The 19,016-nt window shown below is 37.8% G+C and overlaps 1 protein-coding gene across 6 annotated transcripts in view; it reads right to left on the reverse strand.

Moving 5' to 3' along the window:
- Positions 1-19,016, reverse strand: part of LOC129712978 (inactive ubiquitin carboxyl-terminal hydrolase 54-like) — an 83,591-nt gene that overhangs the window by 20,999 nt on the left and 43,576 nt on the right. For 4 of the 6 annotated variants that reach the window (XM_055661803.1, XM_055661804.1, XM_055661808.1 and 1 more), the window contains 8 exons: positions 14,246-14,351; positions 10,864-11,010; positions 7,672-7,821; positions 6,694-6,859; positions 4,863-5,033; positions 1,956-2,111; positions 1,106-1,799; positions 555-688 (listed from right to left, as the gene is read on the reverse strand). In XM_055661803.1, the coding sequence (XP_055517778.1) occupies positions 555-688; positions 1,106-1,799; positions 1,956-2,111; positions 4,863-5,033; positions 6,694-6,859; positions 7,672-7,821; positions 10,864-11,010; positions 14,246-14,351 (1,724 nt within the window). The remainder of the gene's footprint in view (positions 1-554; positions 689-1,105; positions 1,800-1,955; positions 2,112-4,862; positions 5,034-6,693; positions 6,860-7,671; positions 7,822-10,863; positions 11,011-14,245; positions 14,352-19,016) is intronic. The other 2 variants (XM_055661805.1, XM_055661806.1) reach the window with 2 other exon arrangements.

Below are 19,016 nucleotides of genomic sequence, written 5' to 3' on the forward strand. Positions count from 1 at the left end.
CTTGTGGCTAAAGGGATCAGGGGGTAAGGAGAGAAGGCAGGTACAGGATACCGAGTTGGATGATCAGCCATGATCATATTGAATGGCGGAACAGGCTCGAAGGGCCGAATAGCCTACTCCTGCACCTATTTTCTATGTTCTATGTTTCCGGGGACTTGAAATGGAATGAAATGAATGCATTCCAACACCGATTCTGATCAATGAGCTCGTCACAGCAAGTAAATGTGTTAACTTGATTACTACAAAAATGCCAAACAACCCACGGAAGGCACTTGCACACATCCCTTACATTGAAATTATTGTAACAGATTCCTTACAAAGTTATCTTACAAACACAGTCTATCAATAATAATTTTAACGTGGTTGCACGCATTTTCAAAAGAATTTATCCTGTTTAAATTTTAAAAATTCTAGTAATGTAGGGAAAGTGTTAACTCCAAGGTCATTTTTAATGATACAACATACAAGTGAGATATGCCAATTTTTAAATACATTTATCAGAGATCTAAACAAACATTCTGCATTATAATATAAAAGGTTGCAAGCTTTCTTACTGGGAATCTGCTGCAAATGCACCCAGCTCTTGGCAGCTGCAGATGATTCTTGTTGTAAGGCACTGCTGCTCTTGGACTTGGGAACTGTTTTCCATGAAGGACCAGAAATGGTTGCTTTCTTAGTGCAAGTTTCCCTTCAAACAAAAGACACGTAGCAACACAGAAATCAGCATTTATTGTGAACACTTGCTTCCCTTCAAACAGAAAGCACAAAAGCAACAGTGAAATCAACATTTATTGTAAGGCAACAGAAATATCCAAATGAGCAACAGGGTATATCAATTTCTGCATTGATAAAACAGAAAAATAAATACATTGAGATATTTTCCTTAGCAAGGGTCATAAAAAGGAGAACAATGTATTTTCACATCTAATATGAGGTTCTATGCCCAATCAATTTTACTGGATTTTGTTTTAATTTCTCTATTAAAAGCAATGATATTATAGAAAATTAAGTAATAAAATATTGTTATAAGTGAAAGCACTTCCTGATATATAACATTTCAAGCTCTCAAGCTCACGAGATACGTTAAATAAATAAGATAATTTACCTGAAAGGATTGACAGTGGAATTCTGCACTCCACCTGGGAGCCCATCAGAAACTGATGTATCCAAACTTACTGGACTGTTACTGTTGCGTTCACTGCTCTCGTAGCCAGATTCCATTCTCTGAATAAAACGTTCACTTTCTCCCAAACTTTGGATAGTAACTTGTTGCATGCCTTTGCCTGAACACCCAGTCTTCTCATATTTGTCGTTATTATTAATCTGAATGTCTTTTCCTTCATTTTTTGAATTGTCTAATGTCAAAGGAGCACTTCCAACTTCTATTGAACTTTCAGTCTTATTGTGGTTAGAATCTTTAGCACCGTCTTCAGACAATGAAGCCATTTGTGGACTGGAGCCAGGCTTTTTTCTCTCTTTTGTGAAGATACTATCAATATTAAGAACCTCGCGTTTAGGTTTCCACAGGTAAGTCTTCGATCTGCTCGATGAACTTGATTTGGATTCACCACTCGTGCTCTCCATTTCCCAGTCTCGTGAGCGTCCAATTGACATTCGGAAATTTCCGTTATCTACAGAGTCCACCAATTTTGCAGGAATGGGTTTGTTGTTGCCCTGGTCTTGATTATGCAACGGTCGGTTATGAATAATGTTGCTCACAGTTTCTTTGAAGTCCTTCAATCGACTCGTAGCAGGTTTCGGTCCAGTTCTTGGGGCTTGTTTCTCTTTCAATGTTTCGCCTACAATTTTGGACATAAAGGACACAAAAGACTATAAAGCTTGCACAAGAGCAACAACTTCATTGTACACAAGCACACACAGCCACACCCATACCAATCTGCACTTCCAGGTTCATGACATTTCTGCAATGGCTCAAGTTAGATTTCCTTCCTCACCTTCACTGTGATAACCACAAATGGGAATTTCATCTGACTTCTCTGGTTTCCCGCGATTGTCAGGGCGCCTAGGTCGGCTGGAACTTCGCCTTCTATCCACAGAAATCCCTTTTTTGAAAGGAGGTCGTTGGTTAGATTCACTGTCTGTATGATGTCCTGGGACAAAATATCAATTTCTTAACATAAAATGAATTTTAATTTTAAGAAAATATGGCACAGCCCAGTAAATGGGACATTGCAAGTCACTGCATATTCAAAAAGGCAGAAATGTTCTGTAGACCTACTTTAAAAATAAATCTCTATATTGAATGCTCACCAGTCCACAGATCTTGCATCATATTCACAAAGGAAAGCTGAAATAGACAGTCTGTTCTGAGCCTAGACTGTCTTTAACTGACTGGTTGACACAGTGGTGCCAACACTTTGTGATATTACCCATGATCCATAGTATAACACCAGTTATTATCAAGCAACAGCTTGTAGCTGACTGTAATTATGCTGCAGTCAGTGACTTCATTATTCCAATCCTGTATAGAAATTTCCTCCCTATGTTAAAATATATATTTTCACAGCATTATGTCATTTATATGCTCAAGCTATTTTCCAAACCCCAAACATGTAGTACCAAACTGCATAAAGGACCTTTACCTATCATCCCCTTCCTATTCTCGCATTTATCTTGCATGTGCAGTTCAACCAGTGGAAAAAATAAACCCCTCACTGAAATTATTTCTTAAACACCCAGCTGTGGGGAACTATGCAGGCTATTACAATTGCGCATTGAATGGTAGTTTATGAATTATTTCTTTCTGAAAAACAAAATTATTTCTAGTAAAAAATCTGGATGTGTCAACATTTTTATTTTAAAAGGAAGATTATTTACATTATAAAATTTATAATTATAATTTACAATATAACTTTATAATTGTAAAAAGTATATATTTTTTTTACATTATAAAAGCCAGGCATGAAACTTAAACATCCAACTCACACCACAAAAATTGAGAGATTGCTTTTCCTAAACCTTATTCATTGTTGTTTCTGTGTCTTGAACTCTATCACACATTCAACCAAATGATGTTCTGCTTTATTGTTCAGCTCGGTGCATTTAGCCTCATTTGCTCACATCCCCACAGCTTCCTGCTCATGTACTTTGCTCGCCATCCTCCAATTCCAACAATTGTCAACCATCTCTCAGCTCACCATCCCCAGCTCTCTATCTATATCTTCCCTACTACAGCCCTTTCTAGTTTTGTTACATGGACCACTGCACCATAAAATTCCATCCAATCCAATATTCTCACCTTCTCCAATTTCCACCTCCAAAGTTCCTTTTTCTCCACCTTTCCAACTCATTTTTATAAACTTAGTTTCCCAAAAAACCCTAACTTCCCTTTTAAATTCATATTATTCTTTTAAGTATGCAGTAAGCACGCATAGGTTACTTTCTGCACTGCTTGCATTGCGCAAAGGTTAATAACTTTCAGCATTCAGAAATACTGAACCTATTTTGCATACCTAAAATGGCATACAATTTACTTCTCAGGAGTGTTTAGAAAAGAAAGCAGAACTCAAGGATCAAAGGGATTTCTAGAATTCACTTACGTTGGTAGAATGGGATGGGTGTAAAAGTTCATGATTCACCCATATTTTGTACACATTGAATATAGACATACTGTAGAATAATATAGCACAGGAATATGCCTTTCAACACAAGATACCTTAACGATCAAGCCAATTTAAACTAATTCAATCTACCAGCACAATTTATATTCCTCCAACTTCTGCTATTTAAGTGTGTGTCTAAATGCCTCTTAAATGTTGCCATCTTATATACTTCCACCACCTTCCCTGGCACTGTATTCCAGGCCTCTATTGCCCTTGGTTGTGGGGGGTCTGCAAATTGCCATCTTGGCCTGGCCCAGGAGCAAACCAACAGGGAGATTCCTCTCCCTCCTCTCCCTCCTCTCCCTCCTCTCCCTCCTCTCCCATCAGCCCTGAGAGTCAATTGTGATTGGAGCACTGTGAGTGGCATTGTGACATCATCATTTGAAGCTGCTGGAAAAAGACTCTGAGAAGCATTTTTTGTTTTTTTTATACTTTAATCGCGAATAACTTTTGAAATAGAGCATGAAATCTGTGGTGTACCTGATGAGATCATGGAGGGGAGAAATGGAAGTAGGAACATGTAAAAGTTTAAGCATTCGAGCGTATTGTTTTGAGGAAGATACATTGCATACAGACAGACAAGCGCACACACACGCACACACACACACACACACACAAGATCAGACTTTTATAGGTATAGAGATGTTAAGCTTACATTCGACTCCCCAAAATGCAACATCTCACACTTGTTTGGATTAAATTCCATAATCTCCACATTCTCCCCACTTTCCCATTAATGCCCCCTCAAATTCTACTTCTCACCTCCAAATTAGGAGGAGCAATTTATAGCATCCAGTTAATGCACTCATTTACAAGTCTCTAAAATGCAGGAAGAAACAGGAGCACCTGGGAAAACCAACGTGCTCACAGGGAGAATATACAAACTGCACACTGACAGCACAAGAGGCCATGATTGAAACTAATTTGCAGGAGCAGTAAGGAAACAGTTCTATTGGCTGCCATTTACTGCAGCCAATAGAACTGAAATAAATCCCTTTCATCAGATGTTCTCAGAAAATATTCTAATTCCCTACTTAAAGGTTCACATGTGGGGCCAAAAATTAATCAATATTGAATAATTAAATCTTTCTTTTCCGATTTTGTCTCACCAATTGTAAAATTAATTTTTTGAAAATGACAACCACAAAGTCTTAATTAACTCCATTATGCTGGGTTCTGCCATACCACGGATTGATTTTCAATTCTTGGAGTCACCAATCGTTTTACAATTTATAGTACCTGTATCCCTGCTGCTTTGAGAAGCTGTGTCGTTTTCCATGTTGCAAATCACTGTACCCTGTGAATCAGATGAGAAATGGCTGACCATCGACTCTTGATGACTGTGCTTGTAATGGTAGCTCTCATTCGAAGAATCTGTTCTGCTGTCACTGGATATAGATGGCTCCCTTCCTGTAAAACCCCATAAAAACAAGTCAGAAAGACCATCTACACCACATCATATGTTCTAGACAACCACACCTGCCATCTAAATGGATATTGGTGTGTCCAGTTTGGGTAAAGACATATGCATGAGTGACACGCACGCCAGCATTTTCACTTTACACCAGAAAGGTTCCTGTGAATCATCTCACAATTGAATATGTTAATTGAACAGAAAACTCAATAACTTTTAATTAAATGCTCCATATAAATTTTTAACAAGCAGTTTTAAAAACAGATTATGCCAGTCTCCATATAACTAGACATTGTTTCCAAGGTAAACAAATAAATGCTGTCAAGCAAGTGCAAAGAAAAATTGTCTTTTTAGTCTGAATACATGACTTTGCGTTCTGACTCGAAATGACACCCAGTGAAGAACTAATGAGCAGCAATTGAAGCTAGTAACTGAACAAATCCTCACATGCTTTCAATCCTTTCCATCTATAGCCCCAAACCCAACACCAAATTAAGTTCCAGACATGCAGCTGCCCACTGCACCCATATATCATTTGCAAGATAGTCACTCCTATTTAATTTATACTCACTAACAATTAGGCGTAGTTCCAATGTTTTCTTCAGCAAAATGTCTTTGGAGGAAAAAAGCAGGAATTCCATCCAGAAGCACAGACCAAAAAGACAGCCCAAGCAGCTTAACCGAGTTCTGCTAACACTCAAAAAACTGGAAACAAATCCTCAATGCTCACCTTCGTAGTAAACTGAGCCGTGCATTTACCAACGTTGCTTTTCTTTGTTGGTAATTAGCCCCAAATGGATAGATCACACCTGGATAATTTGCAAAATCTACAGTAATTGTAGATACTGTCACAGTTGTATAGGAACAAGTTGTAGAGCAAAGGATTTTAGCACCTCTGGCAATTATCCAATGCATTGGGCAGTAACTTCAAGAGTGTTTTATTGTCATTTGTCCCAAACTTAAAACTGGGCCATTTATGGCTGAAAACATATAAGGTTTTAAACATCTATGACAGTGGGCACCCCAGAAAAAGACATATTTGGCTGAGGATACAGGCAGCAAATGCCTGCTAGACTCCTCTGGACTAAGAAAAGTATGGTTTAAGAAGACTCCTCCACCCATAAATTGCACATTGTCCATCTCTGTTTATAACTCAATGTGCTAGGACAGCATCACGATTAAGCTATATCAAAACCCTCTAAATGGAGACTTCATAACATAACATTTTGAATCAAAGAATGAATGGATACAGTGATTTAAAAGCATCGAAGCAAAACATACAATACACTGCTTGCATCCTGCAACTGCGCTACAGCTTTTCAACCTCAATCTAGATGATGCAAGGAAAACAAAACAGAAGCAACCTCACATTGAACCTCAAATTCAAGTGTAATTTTACTCAAAAAATTCTGAAACACAATTATGTAAAATGCTGGTAGCAATCTGTCAGAGCTTTGCTGACGAATTGCCTGAACATTCTACTGAACTGGCATTGAACTGGGGATGGAATGCAAAAAGTTTAATCAAATAAATTAAATTGAACTCTTTCAATTCTATTGAAGCAAAATAAGATGCTCATACAGACTCTTTACTCCATCTGTTCACAATCAAATTCAGAGATACTAAATAAACCATGAATATAAAAACCATAATTACCTGAATCTTCACTATCATAACAAGTTCGGCTGTACTGATGGGTGTCTGCTACGGGTAGATCTTGTGCAGATACAGGAGTGCCTCTTGGATCTGCATACAAAAGTAGTAATGGCTGATAATGGCTCTTAATGCATCTGGTCACAACGTCCTTCCACTTGGGTCCAATCTAAATTGGAAACATTTAGAATTACGACACTGATTATCACTATACAATTTCTACTGCATCATCAGCAGTTAAAGTATCAATTGTCTTTAAACTAGATTTCTCAAATCAAATCAACATAGACATGGCCTTCTTAAATTGTAAATTGTGCTCAGCCTTGTTACATGCGAACTTATTTGTAGCTAAGTGTGGTGAGGAAACTGAAGCTGTTTTATTCTGCAACAGTAGCAATCCAAAAACATCTATCTGATTGTATTGTGATCTGGGTTCTGGGAGAGAGACCTTTAATGAAAGAGAACAGGAAGCAGCACTTTGCTCATTTGGCAATCTGAACTTGGAACAGAATGCAGTGTTGAGGTGGAGAATGCACAAGTTACATACAAACAGTAAGAAAGGCTGCAATGTTACAGGCAAATTTGGATAACACTGCATATCTTAACATTTGTGACACTGCTCTGAATTGGACATTGTTGTTCGTAGAATTGCTGTTCTGACATCTCCGCATTTAAAAGCTGCGTGGTCTCTTTAAAGGAAACCAAATTCAGAGTCTGGGGTATGTTTTTTTTTGAAAGATTCATTCAGATATGACAGTCAGAATACCCAGTTCAAAACACCATTCTAAACCAAACGTTTGGAGGAAGCAAAGACATGAGCTAAGCATTAAAAATAATGCATATGAAATGGCTGTCAACATTATTCATGTGCTCATATTATTGCCTACCCTGAAGCAATCAGCCACTGAGGCCAGAAATAAGAATAACTCTTGGACTAGATTGCAGTGACAAGATGTGATATTTTAGGAAAAGATCACCTACCTCTTTCACATGAGCATCATCAAAATACATCCATTTGCGAATTTTTGTTTGGAGGAAGAAGGTAGAATAGTGTTTGCCATAGTAACACACCATGCCGACCAAATAAAGCTCTGTATGCTTAGCTTTGTCATCCGTCACTCGATAGAATAGCTGTCAAATAAAAGGATATCCTTTGGAGCATGGAATTGTGACAGGCTATTTTTAAACCAGCCTCAGTTAACCACATTGAGAAAATTTCAAGTCATATTTTAAGTCAAGTTAATATCATGTTTTTTTTAAGAAAACAAAGTGGTGTTCCTTATCAACAAGTTAAAGCTGCAAATATTGCTTAAATTATTTGAAGTCAAACAAATTAGCCAGTTGCATACAAATCAATGTGTACAGTGAAACCACATGGTGCTCTATTTGCTCTAGATGTGATCTTGTTAAATATGACGCCATATTATATGTAAAAAGTTGTGCACGTTTTGGCAAAAGGATTTATCAGACATTATCAATTAATGAATTGTAACACACGTACATATATATATATATATATTGCAATGAAGAAACATTCCTTATTCCTTAAGAGGGAGAAGGAGGAGGGGGGAGGGAGGGGATAGCTGGAAATAAATCGTCAAATCTGCAGTTAATAGTACATTTTTGTTATCTTTGGTATAGCATTGTTTTTCAAGTGTCTTAAAAGCCACAACAATCCCCACAAAAACATAGGCAGCTTTCTAGTTAATATCTAGTTTAATTCTAAAGATATCACCATCTTCGGCGTTGTTAACACTGGTTCTTTTATCAATCGTAATGAAACCTTAAAGGACTGGGGTCTTTCTGGTCTCACCCTGCCTCAGATGTGAAGGGCCGTTTTTGCTGACTGCTTTAACATGGAATCAGGCAGCAAGATCCTCGCAGCGATAAAGCCTGACATTGTAAAAAGGCCTGGCCCACAGTTTGGCAGCTTTTAGCGCAAACAAATATAAGGGTAAGTCTTTGTCCTGTGCAAGTCACTAATTGATATTTGTACCTTTTATATATTCTAACATTTTAAAAATGATGAAAATGAAGCAAATAATTACATTTTTTTAAAATAAGGTTAATTCAAAACACACTAAAACAGTAAACTAATGTAAATTAATTTTGATAATTCACCTTTCTCTTTGTTTCCTAATCTGCAGGCAAAGATGAATGTGGTCTCTGATCCTATTCCATGACTGGCCTATATTTGAACCAAAGGGTGATTTTCCAAGTGCAATGCTAGGGAATCTCAGCAAGACTGGATTCTACTGGTACCATTCAGGGAAAATCCAGCCATGGAGCGTCATGACAACTGCAATGCCATCCGTCACTAAGTAAATCTAAGACTGTTAATGGGTTTCTGTCATTGGAATGGCTGAAATGCTAGCGCTTCCAAAGATTCATCATAATATGGACACATGGAACTGCAGATGTTGGAATCTTTAGTAAAACACAACGTGTTGGAGCAAGTCAGCGGGTCTGTGGAGGGAATGGGTAGGCAACGTTTCAGGTCAGGACCCTTCTGGTTATAACCCAAAACATCAGCTATACATTCCTTCCACAGATGCTGCCTGAACCGTTGGGTTTCTTCAGTACTTTGTGTTTCACTTCATAATAATATGTTTGAATGAATGACAAACTTTGATGGAAGTTGATATGAGTGGGCTGACATTACAGGGTAAGATACAAGTGTTGTGCTTATGTGTGATTTTACAGTGAATCCAACATCATAAAGATCACTTGGTATACAGAGCAGTGTGTAATTAATTATATTTCAGTTTTTCATTAGTTTTCAGCCATTACAGGTTAACTGACAGTGGCCTCTGGAAAATATACACAAGAAAATTACACTAACAGCTAAAAGGGAATAATTACCATGTCTAGGGGTGTGATTTTATTTTATTAATTTATCATTTATTTCCAAATTCCACCAGAAGAAAGCTCCAAGAGAAGTCTCATGCAATTCCAGACTTACAAGTTTCAGATCCATGTCACATGCCATCATTAATGCAACGGCAAGAACAAATATGTGCAACTGTGTGCAAAATAACTGAATACAATAATTCATTTTCCAAATACTGAATTGAAATTTGAAAAGAAAAGTGAAACAGCTTGAGATGCAAACCTCACGGTAAATCCAAATTGTATGCATAAGCAGTAAATCTCACTGTTCCAACTCTTTCCATGTTAGCTGAATTTTCGCCTTTAGTAATTCCTACATCAAACGCCAACTCACAGCAGTGCATAATATTTTACAAATGTGATGCAGTGAATTTTGGCAAATAGCTGATGCATCAAATGGATTCACTATTTCACCCAATGTTTTGAAGCCTCCTGTTGCCAAAAGACTACTGTAGCTCAGACAAACAGATCCATCATGTTTCTTATACTTCTTCACAGTGAACTCCACATTCACTAATTATCTTGTGCCTTTGTAACTTGCTGCTCCCATCCATGCAGCTTAGTCTCTGTCATTGCACACCTCAACATATAATTTTCTCCTCTTTCATCCATGTCATTAATACTCTTTCAAAATGTGGACACCATAGGATAAATACTTAGGCAATGTGGCACTTGTCACATCCAGAGTATTATTTCTTTTTTTTTTAATTGCTATCTCTCACCCCCCAACCAGTCAACAAAGTTATGTCGAATTCCATGAACATTTATTTTTTGATAATCTCTCAACTTGGATCTTTGTCTGGAAGTCCATTACTTCAGATGTTCAAAAAACTATTGGGCAACTGGCCTTTAGGCATGTTTCTTAAGACAAACATGGTCCACTTATTTCATGCCCATCGATTCTCTTTGTTCGTGCTTACTTGTCCTAGAATTCGGGTAATTTACTCACTGCATATAAAACATATTTTGCCAAGTTTGACTCTCCCTTCTTCAATATCTACAGTCAAAAATTTGAGTTTGGAGAGCTTTGGAAAATTATAACCAAAATACCTTAAATTCACATGTTAGCTTCTTTGTGAGACCCAGTATTACAAATAAGTTAACAATTCCAATGCCATGCTGTGGAAGTTTGACTATTTTATGTCTCTTATCACCACTTATTTTTTATTTTGTATGAGCATCTTGTACTGCTGGCATATTGCTTTTACTTCATTTTGCAAAGTGCATATGTCACAGGTATTGCATTTCATTTACATTCAGCAATAACACTAATAACCATCTTACATCTCCAAGTTTGAGGCATGTTCCAAGACTGTGAATAACATCTTCGGCAAGATCAGAATGATCCGAGTCCCAGACCAGACCAATAGTGATTATCTCAGGAGAGTTCATCAATACTTTACGGATTCTAATCTTCTCACCGCAGTTGCTCTGTAAAGAAAATTAGATTGTTATTAAAATAAATTATTTTAATGATACTGACAAAACTACCTAGTAATGCAGTCGGCAATGAAATCTCAAAGTGCAGTTCTAACTGCAGATGAAAGCTTACTGTATATAACACGTTACGTCGCACAGCATTGTACTCAACAGGTGCAGCATCAATGCACTCAGCTACCAAATTCAATGGTCATATGGTGAGTTCCCAATCACATCAATCAAGGATAAATGACAATGAACAGGCATGAAAGAGGAACATAGTCAAAGAAAAATATAATTTCCAGTTTTCCCTCTGCAAACTCATTAATCTTTGGATTAAATCAATTAAAGATAGTTAAGTGATGTTCTGTTTAAACAACTAATATAATAAATAATGTAAAATATAATCTCTTTATTAAGCTTCATGAGGGTAGCAAAAAAAAGTACTCCAACAACTTAGTAAAGAACCGAGTTACAAAACCAGTAGAGAGCCATGTTCAACATTTAATTTGCCAAGTCAACTGAGTGTAATAAATGGGATTGTATCCCTGTCTGACTGAGGGAGAGGAAATGCAGAAAATAGTCAGCCAGCCAAACTTGCTTTTAATCTCCAGCCAGAAACTCCACTGGTGGCATTTCATTTGTGAAGCTTGAAGAAAAATTAAAAATAATCAGACTAATTAACAATAAATCTATAGTAACTTGCATTAATAAAAGATGAGTATCCCAAACTGCAATAAAAAAAATATTAGATACAGAATACTTGGAAAACTTGCATAATTGCATAAATCAAAAAATATAAACATTGAAATGAACTATAAATTTAAGCTCTGCTTTTATTTCAGATTGCTGGCATCTGCAGTTTTTAGCTTTTCAATGCAAATGTGTTATTTGTTTGTTTTCTGTACTTCACAATATACTGGACTTATGTAAACAAGTAATAAAAGCTATCTCAAGTGCTATAGGTCCCCAAAGTTTTGTTTGCTAGCGATTTATGCAGCGTGTTAAAAGCCAACGCAACATTTTGTAGATTTAGGTTTATCATTGTAACGGAGTAAAAAATGGAAAAGAGCTCCAACTTTAAGTCTGAAACATTTAATAACTAAATTTGCAACTTCTACTGATCTGGTCACTGTGATCATTGATAGGATATTAGACAAAAACGCTGGAGAAACTCAGCGCTCGAGACCCATCTTCAGTCTGAGCTGCCTCACCCGCCTGAGTTTCTCCAGCAATTTTGTCTACCTTCGATTTTCCAGCATCTGCAGTTCCTTCTTAAACATTGATAGGATATTGTTCATCATGATATGCCAAAGACATGTTCAACAGGAAATGGATATAGACATGACTTTTTTAAACAACCTTTCTAATTAATTAATGCCAATTATTGACTAGCAGTTAGGAGCAATTGAATGCAAAACACTAATTTCACATTTATAAACAGAAAATGTTAAAAACATTCAGCAGGTCAGGCAGCATCCGATGGAATAAGAAAGAGAGTTCTGATGAAGGCGCTTTGACCTGAAACCTGACTTACTGAGTATTTTCAACATGTTCTGGCATTAGTTTAGATTTGCAGCATCTGCAATTTTTCTAATGTTCAAACAATTTTCAGGATTTGGCATCCACTTAGCTAACCGCAAATTTATTCACACATTTTGGATTTTTTTCCAATGTCCATTAAAATATATATCAAGAAATCTTCTGACACCCCCAGCTAGCATGATCTAAAGCAAGGTCTCCATCATATGCCATAAGTGGGTGGCACAGTGGGGCAACGGCAGAGTTGTTGCCTAATAGTGCCAGAGACCCGGGTTCGATCGTAATTACGGATGCTGTCTGTACAGTTTGTACGCTCTCCCTATGACTGTCTGCGTTTCCACCGAGTGCTCTGGATTCCTTCCACACACCAAAGACTTATAGGTTTGTAGGTTAATTGGTGTCGGTAAGTTGTAAAATTGGCCCTGGTGTGTGTAGGTTAGTGGACATGGTGATCGCTGGTTGACATGGAATTAGTGGGCCAAAGGGCCTGTTTTTTCGCCAAAAATTGAATATTCCGATCACTGACGAGCAGATTATAAACCTTAGTCTGAAGTGTATTTAGTATCAAACTAACTCCCAGACCAGCATCAATTTTTTGTTAATGTAAGAGAGATATTCAAAATGAGAGAAAAGAAAAAAAGTGAGATATCTGAAACTTAAAGGATCACTTTCAAATGGTTTGCAAAGTTATTTTGGAAAAATCTTAATACTTTTGAAAAATTGACAATGAATATCTATTTAAAAAATGAAGCTCCCCAGTTAATTGTTTAAAATTAGGCTGAAAAGTAATTAAAAACACTTTTCCCACAAGGATAATACATGTATAGCTTTCCAGTACTAAAACTGCATTTGGATACTGAAACCACCTCAGTAATTTGAACAAAATTAATAGGTCAGGTCCTATTTCTTTTATCATCACTCTTCCACTTTGGTCCAAGCAGCAGACGGAAATGGTTTGCAGCCACGGCTGAACTTTTCACTCCCAACAATAAACAGCAGTCATTGAGATTCTATTCACATTCTCATTCTGTCCTCCAATGGAAGCAAATATCACCATGGAGCTGGGCAGTTTTAACACAAAGGAGCACCTACTCGCATTTAATTGAGTTTTGAACAGATTTTATAATAGCACAGTAACAAAGCAAAGATACTGTGACGCACGCAAACAAGATCATCTGAAATTGATTAAACTATATTACAAAACAATAATTCTCTGGACATATTTTTATTTTTAAACACTCTTTGTTAATTTTTGTCCCATGTATTTAAAAAATGATTTTTTTCTTGCTCTCAAGCAAAGAAAAGTAAGACACTAAAGGTGCAGGCTAATCACCTGGATGTCGGTCTACAGTGCCGAGCCATTGAACTGAATGCCCCCAGGCCAAAAGTGGAATATTCTGATCACTGATTTGATCAGATCTGTCCAACCAACCATAAAGGACAAGCGACCAAATAGTAAGAAACAATTTTCAATCAACTCTGCAGAAGGAAACCACCACTCACAGACTTGTTATTCATATTATAATCCACAGAGCTAGAAAAATTACTTTGCATTGTAGGAGTTTAGGGAAATAGAAGCATGATGAGAAGGGTGAATTTAGAACTATTATCACCTGCATCCTTAAGGTACACACATCCAAGTATAGAATTCCTTTGAATTTAAGGCAGCATAACTAATGTTAAACAAGAGTGAATTGACACATACCGGACAGTTCCTAAGATCACCCATTGTGCTTGCATTCTGCAGAAGCTCTCCAAACATGTCAGGCGTCGGTTTCTCACGTCTTTCCATCATTCGAATCGCTTGATTACTAAACAAAGAGACAAAGAGGCTGGAATTGGTTCCCATGAAAGGCAACAAAGGCTCTGCAGGACAGCAGACATACTGACAAGTAAATACATTTATTTCCTGAAATGGGTAGATTAAGCTTCATCATGTATTAGACAATGCTATTCTAGTCCAATTAAAACCTGGGTAGGTGATGAGGGTCAAGCAATGTGCATTGGGATCCTTTGGGATCTGGGTACAATCAAGAAGCAATTGGAGTTAAGGCAGGTGCAACCCTGGTTATACAGCCAGAGAATAAGAGGCAAGGGACGGATTGGGCGGGAATAGTGGAAGAGAAAAGCAGGGAGGTGAGGGCGAGAGAGAAGAGAGAGAGGGCAAGAGAGAAGAGAGCGGGAGGGAAGAGGGAGAGAGGGAGAGGGAGAGAGAAGAGGGAGAGAGGGAAGAGAGAGAACGATGGGGGAGGGGAGAAAATGAGAGAAAGAGAGGGTTGGGGACGGAGAGAGAGAGAACGATAGAGAGGGAGAGGGAGAGAGGGAGAGGAAGAGAGGAGAGGGAGAGAGGGAAGAGGGAGAGAGGGAGGGAGAGGGGGAGAGAGGGAGAGAGAGGAGGGGGAGGAGAAGAGGGAGAGAGGAGAGGGAGAGGGAAGAGGGAGAGAGGGAAGAGGGAGAGAGGGAGAGAGGGAGAGAGGGAGAGAGGGAGAGAGGGAGAGAGAGAAGGGGAGAGAGGGAAGAGGGGAGAGAGAGAGAGGGGGAGAGAGGGAAGAGGGAGAGAGGGAAGAGGGAGAGAGGGAGAGAGGGAGAGAGGGAAGAGGGAAGAGGGAAGAGGGGAAGAGGGAGAGAGAGGGAAGAGGGAGAGAGGGAAGAGGGAGAGAGGGGAAGAGGGAGAGAGGGAAGAGGGAGAGAGGGAAGAGGGCGGAAGGGAAGAGGGCGGAAGGGAAGAGGGCGGGAGGACACCATCACATCCTATTTGGCCTGAGAGTTGCTAATGGGGAAGGCTCATTGTGCACTGCTTTCGGTGTGCTTGTAGTGGGCAGGGGTTTGATTTGAGGGTGTGACATATGGTGGGTGATTCTTGTGGGCACGTGGACAACAAGCCTCATTGCAATTAACAAAAAGGTTGTAGGAGAAGCGTGGGGTCAACGGGCTGAAATAACTAAGGTAGTTATTGTATGAACTAATATTGAAAGAGAAGCAGTGAAGAAAATATACTCTATAATCAGTATGCCCAAATTCTGTGTGGTAGTTATATTTATATATCCTTTTAATCACTTATGTAATGCCAGTGCACATTGTTTAATCACAGACTTCTGATCCTTGTGTAAAATAAAATATTTTTTCTGTTCCATTTCTTAATCCCTGGATTTAATCTTAATCTTATATCTATGGCTCTCTCATTTTATCCCAATCAACCGCTGAAAATAATCTGTTTTTATCTTTTTTGTACTATATCTTCATAATTTTAAACATCTTGGACAAATCACCCTATAATCTCTGTTCTATCCCAATCAATCACAAGTATCCATGTCTTTTTACATTTGCATTTTGTCATATAAACAGCACCCAAATCAGCTGCATTGTGTAGCAATGTTACAAAATTTTGAGATTTTAAAAATCAAGTCTGCAATTTATCCCATCAGATAAAGCATAACAATAAGTTTAATTTGACACCAAATTCACTTTCATATCTCAAGTATTAAAAAAGTTATGGCCATTTTCATACTCGGAAATTAGCATCTTGTTCCCTATTGATTTTCAATGGACATTACAAAAAAGCTGTGATCTTGGATAGTCAACAGGCCATTTCTTAAGGAAAGATTAACATTTTTAAATAGCCTAAGTGTCCAAAGATTATTCACAAATAATTCACAATATAACATGATTTTTATATCTAATTTACATTAATTTATAGGCCAAATGGAAGGAATTTAGTGTTCAATTGCTGTAAATAAATGCCCATTTAAATCGGCTTTCCAGTGGGTTTCTGTGAACGCGCTGGTTTAGAATGTTGACAGCGCGCTAGATTAGTGCCCTCAAATGCCGAGAAAAATACTGCGGGATATAAAAAGCCCAAAATAAACTATTCGCTATAGATAACTTTAATTACAGGGTTATATATATACCCCATTTAATGTAAAAATAAGGTACATACCTTTAATTGTTTGCTCTATAAAACCCTGGGGCTGCGAGAGGTCGCGGAATAAAACAGTAATTTTAAGACTATTATAACTATATTATCGAGGCCTATAAAACTAATAATACCTTTTGCGACCGGGTCTTGCAGCGATTTTTCGTTAATGATTTACTAGGCTGAACATGTGCGATTAGTACAGCCTAGTAAAAATCGCGTTTTAAACCCGCCCCCTCCAAACAGCGCCAAAATCGCCGACATGGCTGAGGGCAGATTCCCAATGGCGATTCAGGTAGGTTTTGTAACATACCTACATTGTGCTCTCCATTTTTCAAACCCCTTAGATCTGGCACCCAGATCACATACTCTACTTTTTAGTTTTCTGTCATCCAAAACTAAAATCTCACAGCTCTTCCACATCATGCACATTTCTAATTATATATTTTTTTCATCAATATGTACACATTACCAATGTTGAAAGTGAATTCTGTCCACCACTTATTTTTCCGCATTCCATCACCTTTCCAATATCCCCATTTTATGTTTTAATGTCATAGATTGATACAGTGTGGAAAAAGGGCCCTTCGGCCTAATAATAATAATAATAATATATTTTATTGTCATTGCACATAAGAGCAACGAGATTTGGTATGCACCTTCCATCCGATGTCATACCATAATAAAATTTAGATAACTTGCCCACACTGGCCCACGTCCCAGCTGCACTAGTCGCACCTGCCCGCATTTGGCTCATATCCCTCCAAACTGGTCCTATCCATGTGCCTGGTTCAAGGTCAAAGCAGCTCCCTTGTTTGGCATCCCATCAAATCGCCCTAAATGGTTATTTCTTCCATCACCAGCAGAAAGTAGTCCTTCTTCATACCATCCACAAAATTTACTGAGCACACTCTAACTAGAGGAACAACACCCACCAAACCCACGTTCTATTATCAAGAAGAACAAGGGCGGCAGGCACATGAGAACACTGTTCACAGGTTCCCTCACAAGTTGCACACCATCCTGACTTGCAAATACATTGCAAATTCTTCATTGTCTGGAACACAATAATAAACAGTACCTCAAGAGCAACTTCAACCGAAGGATTGTGGCAGTTCTAGGAAGGAGCCCACCACCACCTTTGAGGAAATTAAGGATGAGCAATAATGGGTGGCCTTGCCACCAATGCCCAAATCCCTAAAACCAAACAGTAAAAATATTCTGGCCCTACACTGAAGTTATTTCAATAGAAGAGTCCTAAACAGAACATTGATATCCTTAACTATAATCATGTGTTTCTTCATAGCTAGTTTTTAATCTAATTTGTTAACTATCTACAAATTCTGCAGTCATTTGTCAATCAATGATCATTAATTTGGTACATTGTCTAAATGTTCATGTAATTCATGTGACATTTTTTCCCATTCATCACCTCAAATAACTCAATCACATGTGCAAAGCAAAATCTTCCTTTCTTAAATTGAGGTTGGTTCATTTCAGAGATTTTCCCCCCTCATCTAAATTTATACTTGAATAATTTTAATCATATTTCTCTATCACAAAGAGAATATTTTAGAATCTTTTTTTAAATAAAATTTATCAAAGTACAAATTTAGATGATGGAAAATAATCTGAAATGAACCAACATGGATCCATGCCAACTGGCCTGTAATTTTCTGGGCCAGCGTGTCAATATATTTTTCTCATTCTGGTTCACATTCATTAGAACTCTGAACTTGCTACAACTTTCCAAGTTCCTCTTCAGGATTGCTGATGAATCCCACTCAGTCCACCACTTTGTTTACTTGAGGGTTAACTATGCTCTGTAATAATGTATTTTGATTTATAATGTCATTTCAGTGTTAAATCCTTCCACTATATGATGCTGTTCTGTATTCATTGTTTAATGGCCGACAATATTTTACTCTTCATTCAATTCTTCCCCATTCTTACCCTTTGCTGCAATTACAAACTCCTACTTTCTCTTAACTTTTATTTACTCACTGTTCATTAGTATTGATTTTATTAGTGGCTTAAGGGTGATAGACCTCCTTATATCCCTAGTTTTTTTTATTTTACAACTTTTCAATCCTTTTTTATTATCTGAGTAATGATGGACAATCCTTTATACCAATGTCTCATCACACCACATTCCCAAGTCTGTCCTTTTCCAGTCTGGCGTCTCTGCCTTAAAATATTCCCTCTTATTGCATGGCTGAAAACATCAGTACATTGTGATCACAACTCTAGAGCCTTCCACTCACATGTCAAGCATTTATCCAAATCATTGGTTATTTATAAAGCAAACAAGTAAGGTTCCTGCTGGCAAAATGAGTTTGTGCAAGGAGTACTGTCTTTTCACTAATTCCAATGACTTTTGCCTGTGTTCCCCTTTGAAGAATGTCACCAATTTTAGAGCACACCACTGTGCAAATTCATAACATGCATCTATGACTAATTGTACACGATGCAGTAAACAGAGCAAAGTCAGCAGTTCAAAGACACTCCCTGTTTAAAGATTTTGAGATAGACTGCCAAAACATACCACAAATACTGCAACATT

This window comes from Leucoraja erinacea, chromosome 34 (assembly GCF_028641065.1).
Source record: "Leucoraja erinacea ecotype New England chromosome 34, Leri_hhj_1, whole genome shotgun sequence".
In the NCBI taxonomy this organism is placed as follows: Eukaryota; Metazoa; Chordata; class Chondrichthyes; order Rajiformes; family Rajidae; genus Leucoraja; species Leucoraja erinaceus.